Below are 20,200 nucleotides of genomic sequence, written 5' to 3'. Positions count from 1 at the left end.
AATGGATAAATATATCAAAGAATTTTAAAACTCATGAATAAAATAAACTCTATAGATATAAAGCCAGAAGATGATCAGTGATTTATGAAAGAAGAAAAATAAGTAAATTAACATAAGTATGTATAATCTCACAAATAGAAAATAAAAAATTTAAAATGAAGACAACGAATCATGTGTATTAATGTTTGGAAAAGAATTTTGCCTTGGCGGTGGAGGAATAGCACAGTGGGTAGGCGTTTGCCTTGCACGCGGCCGACCCGGGTTCAATTCCCAGCATCCCATATGGTCCCCCGAGCACTGCCAGGAGTAATTCCTGAGTGCAGAGCCAGGAGTAACCCCTGAGCATTGCCAGGTGTGACCCAAAAATAAAAAAAAAGAATTTTGCATTGTGGGCAGTTTGAAAAAGGGAATTCATAAGTGCTGTAGTTAGGAGTATCATTTCTATAAACTTTCTGGAGGCCATTTGGACAGTATACTACGAGTCTTAAATGACTATTTTCTTTGAGTCAGGAAAATGTTGTCTACCTATTAAAAAGTAAGAAAAATTAGAGGCGTGAAAATGTTTACCTACAAAAATAATCAACACTGTACCATCAGTAGACGCTGTTATTATTTTATGATGAGAACATTACATTATAGAAGAGTGGAGTTTGATATTATATTAAGTTACTCTACGTTCTATGAAAAGAATGGTGCAGGACTGTTTTAGAACAAAAAGGAATTCTTTAACATAGAACAAGACTTAAAAATCAACCACACAGTGTTAAAGGTAGTTATATCTAGAGGAAAGTTTGGGGAATATTTTATTTTTGCTCTATAATTTGGTTTGTTTTCTATTATATTTCTTTGGGCTTTCATTTTTTTTTAAATTTGGGGACCATACCCAGTGGAGTTTAGAGCTTCTCCTAGCTTGATGCTTGAAAGTCCCCTCTGGTGATGCTTGGAGACCATGTGATCTTGAATTCTTGCATGAAAAGGAGCATCTCAGTACATTGAGCTGTATTTCTGACCCTCTATTCTATTTTAAATGTACCTATATTACTTTTGCCATTAGATATTTAAAAGTCCATTTAATTTCATTGATATTGATAGTAATAATAATAATAATAATAATGTAGTCAACATAGAGGTAGGCTGTGGGTGGTGGTTGGAGGGAAATTAAAGACATTGGTAGTGAAAATTGTACACTGTTGAATGGTTGGGTGTTGGAAAATTGTATGATTGAAGCGCAAGTACGAAGAACTTTGTAAATAACTCACGGTAACTCAATTAAAGAGAAAGTCAAAACTAGTTCAATACTGAAATGCAAATTATAATAAACAATTTTAAATGAAATTTAAAAGAGGAACCCAGGTGTGTGGGACCTGGGGCTGAGATCTCCAGGCCTGCACGGTTTGGGACTGGACCTGTCAGTAGCTAGATAGTTACACCCTCCAACTGCCGTGTAACCCCAACAATGGCCAGGATCCAGAGATTATCACAACAAGCTCCCGGGAGAGCACAAGGCAGAGTCTCCTACCCTGTGCCTGACTATCCTCGCCAGGGCCCAACAGCTGAAGACCTCCAGGTCCCAGCCAAGGCCATACTGAGGCCCCTCTCCACACACTTGGATAAGCCTCAGGCATAACAGAACTGGCAGAGGAACCCAGGTGTGTGGGACCCGGGGCTGAGATCTCCAAGCCTGCACGGTTTGGGACTGGACCTGTCAGTAGCTAGACAGTTACACCCTCCAACTGCCATGTAACCCCAACATCGGCCAGGATCCAGAGATTATCACAACAAGCTCCCAGGAGCACAAGGCCGCATTTGCGGCCGCGCGACTATTTATTTACTTTTCTCTAAGTTTTCAGGGTACCTTTAAATATCCCTCCTGCACGGCAGAACCTGGCAAGCTATCCGTGGTCTATGCCAAATAGACCAAATTGATATGCCAAATCCAGTAATAAATGGATCTCATTCCCCTAACCCTGAATATGGCAGAGTCGAGAAGGATATGAAAAGAAAGGCCGATAAAATACCAAGGCAGAAATAGGCTGCCAAAACGAAGAAAAACAAAAATGATTGTCTGTACTTTTAATGCTCGTACGCTGGCATCTGCTGCATCCATTGAAGACCTTATGGTACAAGCGCGAAAGATCAAGTACGACATCATTGGTCTGACCGAAACGAGAAGACATCAATCACATCATGCCGTTTTCGACACTGAAGAACTGTTCCTTGGAACATGTGATAAAAGAGGCGTCAGTGGTGTCAGTATACTTGTCAACACAAACTTAGCCACGAGCATTGATCCATTCGAATGCCTAACAACCCGAATCGGACGATTACACTTGAATAGATGTGGCTCACTACCGGCAGTTTCTATCTTTGTTGTCTATGCACCAACATCCAGTTATGGTGAAAGAGAAACTGAGAAGTTCTACATGGAGCTGGAGAAGTTCTATAAAGAAGATCACACCTTCTACAAGATCATTGTCGGTGATTTTAATGCCAAGATAGGACCAAGAAAATCAGTTGATGAACTCCACATCGGGACCCATGGCCTAGAATGGAACGACAGGGTGACAGACTGTCTGAGTTCATCATGTCAACCAAAACCTTCCATGGTAACTCACAGTTCCAAAAGGCTGAATCTAAACGTTGGACATGGGAGTCTCCCGATGGACGGTTCCACAATGAAATAGACCACATCATATTCAATCGGCGGTTTTGCCTAACCGATGTTGCTGTTGTCCCAAAATTCCAAATGGGATCAGACCACCGTCTCCTTCGTGCAAAATTCTACCTCACAGAATGAGGAGAAAAGAATGCAAGGTTTAAGAAGAGGACTCCCAGAATGACCACCAACTGGGAGCTCTTTGACTCTGTTACGGCAACATGGGAAGATGCTGTCATTGACAACATTGATGAGGAATACGATCGAATGATTCAGCACCTCCATTATTGTGTGAGGAATGCCAAGAGAGAGATAACCACAAAAAAACCACCTTTCTTCGAAAACTCTTGAACTTATTTCCCAACGTGGCTTGGCACACGCCTCAGGCAACCACAAGCAAACACCCGAACTGGCAAAACAGTGCAGAGAAGTCATCAAAAATGACCTCAAAAACAGGAGAGCAGCAGTACTGGTAGATGCGGCAGAAGCTGGGAAAAGCATTCGTAATGCCCGCCTGTCCTTCACCAACTACAAAACCAAGATGACTGCCCTCCGACATCATGATGGATCTATCACATCTTCCAGAAGGGCAATGGAGAAGATTATTCATGACTTCTACTCAGATCTCTTTAATAGCCACGTTCACTTGCCCACATACCACATACCACATGATGGATATGTCGTTCCCAAAGTTCTCCCTTCCGAAATCCAACATGCCATCTCGTCGGTAAAGAAACAAAGAACATCTGGCCCAGACAAGATCAGAACCTGAACACCTGAAGAACTTACCATCAGTACTCATCAATACATTGGCTCGGCTCTTCACACGCTACCTGTCTGAATGCAAGGTTCCATCCCAATGGAAAACCAGCAGGACTGTACTACTATACAAGAAGGGAGACATCCACAACAACGACATTGGCAACTATCGCCCAATCTGCCTATTGTCTGTCATCTACAAACTCTTCACTCGAGTCATCCTGAATAGGATTAGCAGAACACTAGATGAAGGACAACCATGTGAACAAGCCGGATTCCGAAAAGGATTCAGTACCATCGACCATATCCACACGATTACTAAGCTCATTGAGGTTTCTCAGGAGTTCAAGATGCCACTCTGTCTAATGTTCATTGATTTAAAGAAGGCCTTTGATTCTGTTGAGATGGAAGCGGTCATGGAAGCCCTAGCCAATCAGGGCATACAAACTCAATACATCAGGATCCTTCATGAGCTCTATTGCAGATTCACTACCAAGATCTCACCATTCTACAAAGAAGTAATCATCCATATCAAGAGAGGGGTTCGGCAGGGTGATACCATTTCACCAAAACTCTTCAGTGCCACCCTCGAGAACATCATGCGACAACTGAAATGGGAAAGCATGGGAGTGAAGATAGATGGTCGGCAACGACACCACCTCTGCTTTGCTTATGACATCGTTCTAATAACACCAAACATCAGCCAAGCGGCACAAATGCTGAAGGACTTTGAATGTGGAAAGGTCAGACTACAGCTGAATCTTACGAAGACAATGTTTATGAGAAACAGCCTTGTTCCTGACGCTCCATTCACTCTCAACGGAAACACCATCTCTGAATGCAACAGTTATATATACCTAGGTCGAGAAATCAACATGATGAATGACCTGGCACCTGAGTTGCGCAGGAGGAAGAGAGCAGCTTGGAATGCCTTCAAGAGCACTGAAGAAATAACTAAAAGGACAAAGAACCTCCAGCTACGAGCACATCTCTTTGATTCCACTGTTCTTCCTGCATGAACATATGCCTCAGAGACCTAGACCCTACGAAAACATGATGAGAACGCTATTCGGGTCTCTCAAAGAGGAATCGAAAAAGGTATGCTTGGAATATTGCGATTCACTCAAATGAGAGATAGAATCCGGAGTTCTGATCTTTGTCAACGCTCAAGAATCAGGGATGCTGTCTCATTTGCCAAGACATCAAAAATCAGATGGGCTGGACACGTAATGAGGTTTACAGACAACCGCTGGACTAGAGCCTTTACTGATTTGATTCCACGGGACATCAAAAGATCACGTGGACGCCCACCTACAAGATGGTCAGACTTCTTCATCAAGACCCTGAATGATCGGTTTGAGGCTCTGTATGTTCCTAGAACGAACAGATACCATTGGGCTACGCTAGCATGCAACCGGGATGAATGGAGACGTTACTGGCACCCGCTCGAGTAAATCGATGAATAATGGGAATTAAGTGATTAAGTGATAAGTGATTAAATGAAAAAAATAATAAGGCATCCAAGAATGTTGGAGTGAATTAATCAACTGAAGACAAACCGTAACTACTACTTAATAACCAGAGAGAGTGGATACCCTTCTCTCCTACGAGATCACTTTGCCAACACATCCTGATGTCTGATCTTTTATTGATTCTTTTCCTCACTCTCTTATTTCTCTTTCTCACATAGACTCTTCTCTTTCACCCTCTTTTATGACTCCCTCCTCTGTTTTTCTCTCCTCTTCTCATAAGCCCCCTTTGAATCACATTCAGGTATTTCAATTCTAATGTTTGGCTTAATGGAGTATTGATTTTTATGACATGGCAACAGATGTTCTCTTTTTTTCACCATCACTTTAGTTTCCTTGGTCAAGCAATGACTATAATCTTGAGGATGGTCTATCGTATCCTTCAAGGTATTTTCACCAAATATCTTCTATGTATATGTCTAGTTTCAAATTGTTTCATGCCTTATTCTCAGAACTCCATAAATTATTTATAAATTAACACATTTCCAAGGAAAATAGCAGCCATTTGATGCTCAAGGATTTCTGTCTATCCTGTGGAACTAAATCCAATTTCTCCCATATAAAATCTTTCTATGGTCTTGCATCTCAGAATGACTGATTGGATCACATTTTTTTCTTCATTGAGGAGCTTGTGGATAACAACAATCTCTTAGAGTATTCTGGTAGAATAATAATACTTACAATAAAGCAGGAAGACTTTTATTTTATAATGGATTCAAAGAATATAGCAAAGCAATTAAAAATGGTTAAACCAAACAAGTGAGTCCAGGAAACAGGAAGCACAGAATGCCGTCTGACTTTGCATTTCTCCTTGCACGGGCAGACCTGGGTTCGATCCCTGGCATCACATATGGAACCCCAAGCTCAGTAGGAGTGATTCCTGAGTGCAGCCAGGAGTAACACCTAAGCACTGCCGGGTGTGGCAAAAAAAAAAGTTCAGGTGCTGACTAAGAAGAATCATAATTTCTTAATCATTTTGAATTTACCTGGAGTCATTCATACTTGGAGTCCTATCTTTGAGGACAAAACCAAAATGATAGCTCATCTGTTTCAAATCTCTAGGACTACATAACCATCCTGGAGTCGCATATACTAGTACCCACACAGCATATTTTCTTTGACTTCTCCAACAAAACAACACAAACTGGAATGACTTAGAAGCAATAGAAATATATCTTTTATAGTTATGGTGTCTGCAGCTCAAAATTGGAATGTCAGTATTATAAGGTTCTGTTGAAGGGCTATCTCAACAACCTCTTGATTTTCTCCTAAGTGGTTCTACATGGTTTAAATAGCAAGAGACCTTATAAAAGTGACCAAAAGCTAGTGGAGCTTGGGTGACTTTTATAAGGATGCTAACCCCATTCATAAGGCCTCTGCTCTCGTGACCAGATCCTTTTCCAAAGATATCACGAATTATTTTCTAATAGCAAACACCTTTGAAGTTAGGATTTAACATACAAATTTGGGAGGAAGACACAAACATTCGAACCTTAGCAACACATAAGCCTGGCATGATATTGCAATCATTTCTCACAATACTTTTAATATAAAATGTGCACTAGATAGGGCAGGAGAAATTTTACAGTGGTTTGAATGTTTGCCTTGCATGCAGCCAACCCAGGTTCAATCCCAGATACCGTATGATTTCCTCACCACCACCAGTAGTGATTCCTGAGTAAGAGCCAGGAGTTACTTCTGAGCATCACCAGGAGTAAGTCCCAATTATCACCTTCTGTGGCCCCCAAACAAACAAAGATACACTTTGTATTTGGAGCTAATATTATCTTTTCTGGAAATCTAGAGGAATAATATTAAAGGGATGCTGTTCTGAGGATCACAGGGATGAAGCAGGAACCGATGTTTGTAGTCTTAACCTTGGTGTTATCTGAGTGTTGTGAGCGTGGATAAGTATTTGTTACCTTGAAGCCTCAGTTCTCTTCATTGTGATAGGAAGGGATTGGACTGATTAATACACATTTCCTCTCTAATGGATCTCTAAATTTAAGCCTTTAACCATAATGGCAAGTGCATATACTTATTCTTCAGTTCTTCATAACAATCTGATTATTAATTATAATTGTTATCATGTATTTTGTGAATGGTATAAAATGCTCTAACTAAAAAGCGTATATCCCAATTTGATCATTTGTTATGTCAGTAAATAATTTTTCAAAGCAGTATTGTTTTTCTCTTAATCTTATCATTATTTCATTCTAGATCAGTGTCATGTGTGAATTTTTGAGGCTTACAACATATATTCTTATCCAATTTGTTGACAGGTGACAGAGAATATCAACAAGAGCACTGCCCTGCAGGCTCTATGTGACACTGATCTCACTCTTAACAATCATTCATGTGACATAGTGTTGTCTTTTAAATGCAGTTAAAGCCCTTTGTACATTATTTTTCCTTTACAACCTTTAAAAAACATTATTATCACCATACATGTGTTTATAATTGCATATATTCATAATCAAAATAAATGCTGTTTTATTACTATTATTTTTTACATAATAACAATTAAAGGCATTCCCTGTCTTCCATATGGAAATGTAAGTTTTATGAGATGCCAGGAATTTGCTGTTTTATTTACTGTTAAGTCTTAAGCATCTGAACTTATTATTGACACTGTGTTAGTCTTCAGTACATATTCATTGATTCCATTAATTAAAATATGGAACAATATGTAACAAATATGTAATAAAGTATGTAACAGGGTATGAAGCATTGTCCTCCATGACTACCAAATGTTGAGGGTAATCTTGGAATCCACTTACCAGTACCAGCTGATTCAAAGGTGTGGGAGAAAATGTTAGAATTTCTTGGGCATCTTTTGCTTTTATTTTGTGCGTATTTCCCAGAATCATGTATGTAATGACTCTAATGCATTTCTTATATTTACAACTAAAAACCCATCTTATATCAGGATCTGTTCTTTATTTCCTTTCCTTACTGGATGTGTTCAAAACCCAAAATCTAAAGATTGCTATCTTTGAGATATCCTGTGAAGTATAACTTTTTTTGAATCAGATTGCTGCCAGTAGGAAAGTACTCAAATACCAGTTTCCTTTATACTTATTTTGCTTTACCATATGAATCATCTTGTTCTAAACAGAAATGTATAGTAGTAGAGGCATTCTTGCCTCTCCTTGTCTCCTATTACTACGATCTCTCTGTTCCCAAGAGGACTTCTGTACTTTCTACCCCGAATTAAAGGTCCACACACATTTCCCCACTCCCAGTGGTCCTCAGCAGTGATCATCCTAGCCACAGCACCAGTTTTCCTACTAGTTTTTTTAAGTCAGAATTTTCATTGTTCTGGATTTCAGAGAATTCCAGCTCTACTTCCTGTATACATTTTACATATTCCTCTTCTCTATCCCCATGTGATTTGCAAATATTACACAGCGTCTTTATTACTGTTTTTCATATAGAATAAACTATCTTGTTTTTGTCAAAATAATATGTTTAGTAATGTCAAAGCACTGTAGACAGGTGCGTCTTTTTGTACAGTTTTTAAGTTGTTTTTAAGGAAAATGATACCTTAGGTTATAAACCCCACTTCCAAAAATTTCTGTAAATGACCATATTATATATTTTGAGTTTGTATTTCCAATTGCATTTTTTCTTTAGATAAATATTTTTATATTTAGTGCACTAATTTTATGCTATATCATGGGACAATCTCAAAATTTATTTTTTAGTCCAGTTAGCACTAAGATTAAAGTGCATAAAGTATGCTAGCACTAAACCTTTAAATGTCAAAGAAGACTTTATTATTATTTTGATTTAGTGTTTTGGGAACCGCATGTGATGGTGGGAATCGAATCGAGTTGGTCACAGGCAAGGCACTAAAATATTGTTCCAGCCTAAAAGAACTTATTCTTAAATAATATAAGTTCTCCTTTTACTTAGATTTAAAAAAATAAGAAGGAAAAACAAACCTCTTATGTTTCTTTGTATCCTGCCACCATGATTTCTGTTTGGGGATCAGATTCATGATCGGACTCTCTAGAGCCCCTCATCCATTCCCAGGAAACAATAGAACAGAGCCAGGGAGGGACTCTGCGAGTGGGAAATAAGAAAAAAACAAATGCAATTTGGTATAAGTAGCAAAGTCATTATGTGAGAAAAGGGCAAGTCGTGAAGAGGGAGGATCAGCCGCAGAAGGGTGTGTGCTGATGGATTTTGTCCTAGTGGTTTTCGAGTTCAGAGCGACGTGCAGTGTGTTTCTAAGCATTTCTCATCCTCTCTCATCTTTATTTCCGTCAAGTACTTTGTGCTGCAGATATCCGCATCTCCTCACTACCCTTCTGAGCTTCCTTTCCTCTCTTTTATTCTGGTCAGACACTTCATTCTCCCGTTTTCCCCAGTCTTTTCGTGTTTATATGCACACACACAAGCACATTGTTGTCGATCTCCGATAACAAACTGTCCTTAGAAGGATGGCAAAATGCAGAATTTGCTTCAACTTTGTTTTCAGAGTGGTGGGAATTGGGTCACACTCGGCAGTGCTCCAGGCTGACTTTGGGCTCAGTGCTCAGGGAGCACCCTCTGTCAGTCCTGGGGAACCATAATAGGATGCCAGGGGTTAAATCCAGACTGGTTCATGTAAGGCAAACCCCCTACTGCTGTGTGATCTCTCGAAACCCCACATAATTTGCTGATTAAGGGTGTTAGCCGTGGTGATTCTCAGTATCTATTATACGTTCAAGGACCTAAGTGTCATTTTTATTTGTTTGTCTAAGCATATGATTGTTATTAGTAGTTGCCGCTTTGAACTTTGGAAAACTTTACGCAATGTAGAGACTAAAAAGGAAAATGCACATTTCTTAGAGTGCAGGAAGAGCTAAACATGAAATCTTATCATTGGCAAGATTTTAATTCATGGTGACTAAAATTAATTTTAATGACACTCAAGATTATTTATAATTAATTATTTTTTTAATTTAGCTCATTTCTTTAATATGGACAGATAAGACCAAGGCATATTAAGCTGTGTTTTTCAAGAATAAAAACTTTCTTTTGCCAGGATTTTCTGATGACACTTGATTTAAGAGCCTAAATGATGGCAGATGAAAGGGAAATCTTTTGCTGTAGAAAGAGAAAAATCAAGTTTCTAGCTGCTAATACCTGCTAGCACTCTTTGTTTTCTTGCTCTGTTGCAGAAGACCCACTTTCTTCAGTGCATTTTTTAGTGTAAAGAGCCTGTGGCAATACAAATGCCCCATCTGTATCGCAAAGTAGAAAGACACGTGTCTTGAACACTGGTCTCTGTCCCTCTGCAAATACTTCTCATTCCTTTGTGTGCTATTAACTGCAATTCATAATCTGAATAAATAGGTGCTATCTATTTATCTATCATGGAGTTTGTTTTTTAATACTTGCTCAGCGGTTATCTACATCAGGACATTTTGTGACTCTGCAGCATTTATTGAGCACTATATTAAACTGGAATAAACTCTGACAAAGTGCCAGGAGAATGATAAACTGGTGACATTTCTGACGTTTTTTTTTTTGTAGAATATACTTTCAAAGACAGCATTTGGCTGATTATATTTCAGGAAGCTGATGTTGCTTTGCTTACATCATCATGTACATTTTTCAGGAAATGGTTGTACTTTTATTTCATTCTTGACACTGGTAGTCCTTAGATTTTATTGCAAAATAACTTCTAAGAGTAAACACCCATTAAAATACTGCAAGTACAGGTTATGTTTTGGTTTTGGGTTGTGCCCCCCCATCAACAGAACTGAATCTAGCATGACCTGTAGGCCCTCATCTTATCTTTATTCCTTTCTTGGACAGGGAGTTCTCCACAGAGATGGATGAAGAACAGGTTCTTCTTTTCTTCTGCTTACAAATGTAAACACTTAACTTCTGCAGTAGCATTCTCTAAGCTTTTAGAAACAATTGCATAGTATAAAAGATACTTCATAATTGGACCCTTTCATTTTTTTATTTAATGTTTCCTCTGAAATTATTAGATCTACTCTGTTGGGTAGATCTAGTTGTGCCTACATAAGAGTTATCTTTTCTTTAATGTCTTTATTCCTGCTGTTTAATCTCTAAATAGAATTATCCCCCCATCTCCCTGCCCATTGACAACATCGTTTCATATTCTTTTTTGGTTTCTTTGATTTTGGGGTTACACATGGTGGTATTGGGGATAAAACTTTGGTCAGCTGTGTGCACAGCAAGTGCCTTAAGCCTGTACTGTTTGGACAGTCCCATGATTACATATTCTTGAAAATTCATTCAGACTATTTACTTTTTCAAAAGCTTCCTTCTCCATGTCTCAATATGCAAATGAAATTGTCTTCCTCCTCTACTTTCAAATAACAACCTTAATATTAGAACCCTTGCTTTATAAGATTGCTATCTCTTATATTAATACTAAAGCCCATAATGACAGGGAATACAGGACCCCTGTTTTTATTGCAAAATAGGATCTTGTAAGGTTTCATAAATTAAAAAGTGATTTTATTTATCTGGGAATTGACTATTTTCCTCTATGGATTTATGATAATGTATCATCTTGGTTAATCACTTAATAAATGGGGTACCTATGGTATAAAAAAGCTCTTTATAACAATAATAATTTTAAAATAAATATGAGTATTAATTTTCTCTGCTTACCTCCATAAATAAGAAAAAAATAAAATAAATCAGCTTCGTTTTGAGCTGTGTGCCAGGAATTTACTAGCTGCTTTAAAATATATATATATATATATATATATATATTCCATAAAAAAGGATCCTCTTTTTATAGCTTAAAAAATTAAAGCATTGAGATGTTAAGCAAGTTGCCAACTGTCTCACATACAGAAAAATTGACACATGCTGATATGACTGATTATGCCTTCTCTTTTATCCAAAAACATTCATTAAAAAGTTTTAAAATATACCTATGGCATTTAGAGTGTCTGACATGGAACTACAGAAAAAGTTGAGTCTCTCTGTCAATGAAGATAGACAAATTAACAATTGAAAAAGGCAAAATTTATGTTCTGAAAAACTATATTAATGGTTCTGAAAGTCTTGGAAGAAATAACCACCATCGCTTACATGATTCTCCACTGAAAAGCCTTCAACTTCACTTACCTACAGCTGAGACACAGACCATAACAGTTAAAGAGGCAGAAAGGTAAGAGGCAATTTAAGGCAGAAACCCCAATATGTTCAAAAGACTTCCCTCTTACTTTCTGTGAAATTCAGTCCAAGAAGCAGTTGATTTTCCCAATTAGCTACAAAGGCAGCTAAAAATATACAAAATATATTGATCTATTTGACCTTTTATAAAGAATCCTGGACCAACATTTTCCTTTTTATATTTCTAATGAGATTCTTTCTGAGTCCAAAACTGAATAACTCAGTATGTAGCACTGTAGCACTGCACTGTCCTCCCGTTGTTCATCGATTTGCTCAAGTGGGCCCAGTAACATCTCCATTGTGAGACTTGTGTGCAATATATAGCAATCAATAGTCACCACTGTGAAAATGTATATATGTATGCTTGTGTGTCTATGCATAACTAGCTAGATAGCTGTACAGAGGAGGAAAACGTTTCTTCTAAGCTTTGGCAAGCACAAGGAATTCAGTGACAGATGGTCACTTGCTTTTGGCTAACTTAATGAAGTAAGAGATGCATTTATACAGAGAAGTTCAGCAAACCATGATGAACCATGATGAGGATTATATAGGACAATGTAGACACATAAAGCAAAGGTGGTCAACTCTTTGTGGTTATTATCAAATGTAAGATTCACTAACTATCTGAACAGAAATACAGCCATTCTTAAAATCTTCACTCTAAAAATAAGATCATCTGGGGCTGGAGCAATAGCACAGCAGGTAGGGCATTTGCCTTGCACGCGACCAACCCAGGTTTGATTCCCAGTATCCCATATGGTCCCCTGAGCACCGCCAGGGGTGATTCCTGAGTGCAGAGCCAGGAATAACCCCTGTGCATCGCCGGGTGTGACCCAAAAAGCAAAAAATAAATAAAAATAAAAATAAAATCATCAAGTACACATTTTGGATTAAATTGTGTACTTATGTTACTTTAATTTATTGCTGTTTTACAGATTTTTTAAGGTAAAAATGACAAGTAGAATTTGAATTAATCAATTGTCTTGTGTGAGTGTAGGGACATCCCAAATGGTGCTCTGGGGTCCTGGGTGGGGGTAACTTCTGGCAATTTTTAACCATCTGGATCAAATGGTTCAATGATAGTACCTGAAGATGCTATGAGGCTGCCCAGGCTCCTTGGCAGAGACCACCTGGGTGACCTTGGGGGTATGAGCAGATCTCCAGGGCTACTCCTCAGCATGCTCTCAGGACCATGTGACCTGTGTCTTAAACACTTTAGTTTCTCCCTGGATCCAGTCGTAATATATATAAACTGCATAGCAGATTACATATATATTATATTTAATATGAATTTATATGACAGTTTCTACAGAGCATTGAGTCTGCACATCAATCACCTCACATTTTTGTTTGTTTATTTGTTTTTAGTGAATACTTTTAGGTTGTACTTCCTTGGCAAATTTCAATTTTCCAATGTTACTACTATGGTCACCATGTTACACATTAGATTTTCAGGCCTTGTTCATCGTCTAATTGAAAGTCTATAGTCTTTTACTATCAGCTTCCCTTTTTCCCAAACTTATGGTCCCCATTACTGTTATTATCATCACCAAACACGTAAGTTGGTCTTAAAACAAGGAGAACCCACTTAAATATATACTTCTAACTAAAATGCAGACATAAAAATCAACTGCAATGAAGATAGAAAGGATTTTACCACTTAACTAAAGTGAATTTGAGTCATCTGAAGCGATGTGCTTCTTCAAGATGTCCGGTTAATGATAAACAGTACCATTAAACCAGGGCCTCTGCAGACATCTAGAATTGCTTGGTTTGAACTTTTGAGAATTCACCAGGAACACAAAGTAGAAGGAATCAATAATTATTTCAGTCTGTGTGAATGTAAATCTAGAGATCGCCATAGACTCCATAGGGAAAAGCACATTGGCAAGGAAAAACTTAAAAATTTGTGATTTAACTCTAACGTTTTATTTTTTAAGTTGCTTTATTGAAAATAGAAATTTCGGCGTAGGGTGGGTATTCTGGCCAGACCTGGAAATTTTCAGGACTCACACCTGGCACTGCAATCTGGGATCACTTTTGAAGGTGCCCCAGAGACCATGCTGGGTGCCAGGGAACCTGTGGCAGCCTCATGGCAAGGCAAGCACCTATCTGCTGTACCTTTGTTTCAGCCCCATTAGAAACTTTTTAAGCAGAAAAAGGGTGACAATTAACTACCTAGGCTTCGGAGAAACAGAGCATTATATTTTGTCCTTGTATCTGTTTGTTAGATGTTACGAAGGGCAAAGTTAATGGAAACGACAGCTCCTACCCCATGATAATAAAATATCTTAGGAGACTATTGTTTTATGTAAGGACACAAGAACTGGGAAGGACACAACTGAATGGAGGGTAATTATTTTGTTTCCCGCTGACATTAACCCTAAGCCAAGCAGGTAGGTTGGCATGGTACTAGTCATTTCAAAGAAGAAATTCAGGTTTCAGAAATGTGGGCCATGGATAATAACTATTTAGTAATCATTTGGGGGGAAAAATGGGATTCACTGCTGAGATTTCTCATTTGAAAATTGCTAGAGAGCTTGTTTTCTTTTTATATGCTTGGGACTGTGGCCTTATCAGAAGTCACCTTTAGACCCAGTCAACATTTTGGTGGCAGAGGTGGACAGCTATCATGATGGATCAGCAGTTGCTGTGTACTTAACTGAAAGTAAGGACCTATGTGCCTCTTTTTGGCAGTATCCAGATCCCTCTGCTATGTGTTGGGCAAAGACATATTTCCTGTTTCTTCCAAGAGCCCTCATTAGGCCATTGCTGCTTCTAGGAGAAGAAAGCAGGATTTAATGTTTCAAGCATTGACTTTGAATATCAGGCCATATATCAATCAGAGAAAACTTAACTGACAATGATAATAGTGCCTTAAGGAGACTTCATCTCTTAAAATGGAGATAGAATAAGCTAGCCCAGCTTTAGACCCTTTACACATGTAAAATAACATTTTCAAATAAGAAGAGTCCTGGGCATGCCCTTAGGACAATGATTAATTTGTCAGTTTCAAAGAGTTCACAGACTTTTATATACATCCTCCCTCTTCTTTACCTTCTTCACTCCTCCCCAACTTTCCTCTTATTCTAGGTCTCCCTTCTTCCCTCCCTCTCCCTCCCTCCCTCCCTCCCTCCCTCCCTCCCTCCCTCCTCGCTCCCTCCCTTCCTTCCTTCCTTCCTTCCTTCCTTCCTTCCTTCCTTCCTTCCTTCCTTCCTTCCTTCCTCGTTTCATAATCTTCCATAACCCATGGAGACATGGATAGCTAACTATATATTTTTTTTTATATCATGCTTTAAAAAACTAAAAAACAGTCTTACTTTTTAATATACTATTTCCTGAACTGGGTGATACTAGTTCCCAAAAATTCTGATAACAGATCCAGGGGGGAAGGTAGTATTTTCTAGTGAAATTCGGGGTCACTTTCTGTTTGCTGATTTAAAGAAGGTAGATATCCAAAGGGAAACAAAAAAAGGTTTTTTGTTTGTTTGTTTTTTTCTGTATATCTCGCCTGCACAGCAAAGCCTGGCAAGCTCCCTGTGATATATTCGATATGCCAAACACAGTAACAAGTCTCACAATGTTACTGGGCCCGCATGAGCAAATTGATGAACAGTGGGAGGACAGTGACAGTGACAGTACTTTTTTTTTTCTGAAAAAAATGGAGATATTGGGAACATGTTAGTGTTGGTGTGGCTGCTTTTACAAGGGGGACAGCCCCAAAATAATAGTTGGTAGGAGTTATTTTTAGGGCGCAACTTGGAAATATTTAATGGAAGATGTGACTTTACAGTGTGAACAGAAGAGAGAAACTGAGACTTTAGGAATGACACAGGTAGTTCAGGGAAGATAAATCTTTCATTGTCACTGTATTTTGGGAAACAAAGCACATGGCATCTGCCAGCACAGGGGCTTGGGTCCCACACGGAGTCCAGAAAGCCTTGAGTAATTTTAACATCTGCTATTTTTTTACATGGATTTTTTTTAAGTTGGGCTAGGTGAAGGAGGCCACTATGTTCATGTCAAAAAGGAATATGTTAAATCAAAGGTCTGTAAATCCTGATAAAAATGTCCATAGGGTCCCAAATTTAATTCTTCTTGCCGTCTAAAAGTTCAGGAGATATAATAAAGCCGTGCATATTATTTATGTAACAAGATAACTATTTTCTGTTTATATGTCTCCTACAGGAATACAGTGAATAATATGTGCCTGTGAGGCATTTCCGATAGGCTTTGTCCTCCTTTCCCCAGGGTTTTGAATCAAGGCACCCAGCACATCTGCTTTTCCCCTCTCACTGGCTGTAACAGGATACTGGAAATAGTCACACTGTGCTCTACTGCATTGGTTGGGTCACACAGTTTGCATGTAGTTCACAGTACAATAGGAAGTAGTCTGTAACTTTCAAATGAAAACTTAATTAGATCAGTTTGCTATGTAAATCAGCACTCCAGTCATCCAGCAAAAGCAGCCTGCCTGGCATCTGCCTGATAAGTCTTGAAAGTTTAATATACTGTCAGGAAGATGGTTGCAGGAGGACCCATATGCCATATATAGGACTTATTTGCAAGTCTGAACTAATAATACATAATATCTTTACCGAACTTAAGTCTGTCCCTCATCAAATAAAGTTTTCATCATCATTCTTATTTGAAGTGGAAATTTTTCTGTCAGGCTACATAAATAAATAGGATAAATATATTGCAAATTTCATGGTTTTAGAATCCGGTAGGCATTTGTTGTCGGCTCAACAGAATTTCTAAATCATTAATGTTGGTGTTTCTTCACTTATTAGGTCTGTGATGGGAACCAACAAGGATACAGATCTCGTGCATCTTGAGGCCAGGACAGTGGATGGTCGTAAGTATATCAACATTCCCACAATGCTCATAGTATTTGTTTTTTGAGTCTATCATGAACCAAATCTGTTTAGGAAAGCAAAGTGTAAGTATTCAAGTCATTTGAACCTGAGGACTTTTCTTATCCTTTTTAGTCAGCTAGAATTGTCTTAATAACTTTTAACAGTGTTCACATCTAAGCAGGTACGTTTTCTTTCCTGATAATGAAAAAAACTTCAAAAATCCTTATTCCTAACATATAGTGTATTTACTCTGTTATTTTTGCTATTTTTCTTTAGGTTTGTTTTACATTTTCTTTGCCTTATAAAGTAATGCCTCAATTTTGAAGATTCATAAAGAATTTTGAAGGGGGATCTTTCCATTTCTACCTCATTATAGGCATCAGGAGAGGGCAATCTTTTGTCTCATAGAATTTCTTAACTACCATTAGTTGTATCAATAGTTATATCAATAACTATGCTTCATGTAGATATCGTAGCTTTAGTAGGAAAACAAGTTGCAAACCAAAAATGTAGAATCCATGTCTGAATGACTTAAAATTCCTATCATTTATAGTGTATATTTGGAAAATAGGGCTGGAGCGATAGCACAGCGGGTAGGGCGTTCGCCAACATGGCCGACGTGAGTTCGATTCCTCCGCCCCTCTCGGAGAGCCCGGCAAGCTACCGAGAGTATTCGATATGCCAGACACAGTAACAACAAAGTCTCCAATGGAGACGTTACTGGGCCCGCTCAAGCAAATCGACGATCAACGGGAGGGCCTTTACCTTTTATTTGGAAAATATGTTTAAATCATTCATGCCTCAGTTTCTTCAACTGTAAGTCAAGAGAGTTCTTAATTATAATTCCTGAAGGAATTGACTCTTTGCCCTTGGAACAGAAATTATAATAAGGAGGGCTTAAGCCGTAGTATGTGGCTAGGGTACTTGTCTTGCATGCAAGGCAAATGCCCTACCCACTGTGATATATATATATATATATATATATATATATATATATATATATGCGCTAAACATTTTCAGTTGTTTATCAAAATTAATCTTTACCTGTAGAATAATATTGGTTTGTCCTTTCTGCCTTGCCACAGTGAGCTTATATTTATTGGGTTACACTCAACACATTGCTCCTGAGTCATTCCCATTCTGTGTTTATCTGTAACCTCTTTCTTTGTGTTCTGCTTCACCAACCAGTCAATCACCTTTATCTGTGAATCAGACTCTGTTAACTTGTAAAAATTACTTTCCTCTTCTCCTCATGTCCTTTACATAGTTAATTCAGAGCAATGTCCTTTTTGTACAGACATAGGAAGACTGTTAATGCTATTCTTTTGTAACTTGGGAAGTTAATTGACTCTGAATAATATTCACTCCTGGGTATCTATTCTCTTAGTAGTTGTCCTTAGGTCCTGGCACCCCAAAAGCAGTGTCCTGACAAGGGACTGGATGGACCCAGGGCAAGCTATGAGCTACCCTGGCATCAAAATGGGCCAGGAAAAGCGCCATAATACTTAACTATAAGTTAAGATCATGGTCATGGATAAATTCTGTCATAATATAAAAAGTAACAACTGGATTAGGACCCTGCTGTGGTTAGGAAAGAGTAATCTGGCCTGAACACTGTAGTCAGATCGATAGCGAGATGCCCCAGGAGAGCTGTCCTATAAGCTTAATGTATCTCTTACTGTGTCCACACAAAATGACTAATATTTTTAAGAAGTAAAATTAAGATGAATGTTTAAATGACTGTTGGACTAAGGAAAAGAAAAGGGCGCCATTGGTGGTATTTTGAAATTGAGCAGATATCCTGGCTGCAGGAGATAAGGAAGGGTATTGATATGTTGATTGTGCTACAGGACTTTGCTTTGGCCAAGGTTTTGGAGGGTGTGAGACTAGAGAGAATAGGATGTCAAGTTGGGGTATGGAAAAACTAGCAATGGGGACCAGAGGAGAAGAATGTAGGAGAGAAGAGTGTAGAGGAGAAGAATGTAGAGGAGAAAAATGTAGGAGCAGGGTCTAGGAGAGAGGAATTGGGGGATCAGGGAGGATCAAAAGGAATCCAAGAGAAGAAAGAGATTGGGGAAGGAGAGTCAGATGAAAATGAAGACTAGATTGGAATAAACTGCAATTGATACCAACCAGCCTGGCCCTCGTTTTCTCCTTTGTCTGCCCTTGGCATTGGCAGTCCCGGGTGGGGAAGCTGCTCAAGATCACTGAACCCAGGTGGCAAGAGAGAGCCATGGGCTTTGTATTCATTTTATGAATACACCCCATACTCCCCACCGCAAAAAAAAATCTATGGTAAACACTTTCAATTCTTTATCACAATTAATCTTTACCAAACTTTTAAATTGTCACTTCCATTTCACAGATGAAGAAACTAAAGCACAGAAAATTTAATATATTTAAGCAAGAATGACATCGTCCCTTCCCCTTGTCTAGTTCTAAAGAATCCAGAAGCACTCAACAATTGAGAAAGCACCACTAGGTCAAAGAGAGGGCATTGCAGAAAAATTAAAGAGATCAAAGAAAAATATAAAAAGTAAGATGTCTAGAAGAAAATTGAGGAGAGGGAAAGAAAATATCTAGATTAAAGGAATATAATGAAGAGAAGGATAATGGACTGTCCACTCTGCACAGTTACCCTGTCACTTCTGGGTGTAGAAGTTGATGATACAGATTTCTTGCTTTCATCTGACATAAGCAGGTTACCCCTGCACTCACAAATTTCCAGAAACCACATATACCTGCTAACTAGACACACATCCTGAGATCAGTGATGGGGCTTTTGCCTCCTCTATGAGGAAATGATTACATTGATTGGCAGAATCTGAACCTGCCATGCACCCAAGCTTCCTTTGTAAGGAAGGGCAGAGTGCCCTATGTAATACTCCCAGGGCCAGGGCTCACACAGAGTGAGCATAATGTCATAAAGTACCTTTTCCACTTTCTCAGCAGGTTTTTTGATAATGTTATCTTAGATTCCAAGGTCCAGTTTTTACCATGCAATAGCCAGAGCATTCTTCCCCTAAGGCAAACGTAGTCATGTCATCTGGTAGACTGTTTGATTTACTTCCTGTTCCCTAGATGAAAAAATCAAAGTTTTCCTTCAGTGTAGATCCAGTACCATCACAGTCTCCCCCTTTTCTCAGCTCATCTCATTCTGTCCTTTCCTCACTTCTTGCCTGCAGGTCTGTGGACTTGCTTTCAATTATTGAAGCATGCAGAGTTCTATCTGACCACAAAGA

General features: G+C 38.6%; 1 protein-coding gene across 5 annotated transcripts in view; it reads left to right on the top strand.

The window, feature by feature from the left end:
• SORCS1 (sortilin related VPS10 domain containing receptor 1) overlaps window positions 1–20,200 on the top strand; it is a 606,810-nt gene that overhangs the window by 428,584 nt on the left and 158,026 nt on the right. For all 5 annotated transcript variants that reach the window (XM_056120469.1, XM_056120468.1, XM_056120465.1 and 2 more), the window contains exon 6: window positions 16,893–16,957. In XM_056120469.1, coding sequence (XP_055976444.1) covers window positions 16,893–16,957 — 65 coding nt within the window. The remainder of the gene's footprint in view (window positions 1–16,892; window positions 16,958–20,200) is intronic.

The sequence above is a fragment of the Sorex fumeus genome, unplaced genomic scaffold (genome assembly GCF_029834395.1).
Source record: "Sorex fumeus unplaced genomic scaffold, SorFum_2.1 ptg000043l, whole genome shotgun sequence".
NCBI lineage: Eukaryota > Metazoa > Chordata > Mammalia > Eulipotyphla > Soricidae > Sorex > Sorex fumeus.
This window is presented reverse-complemented; position numbering and strand designations above follow the sequence as displayed.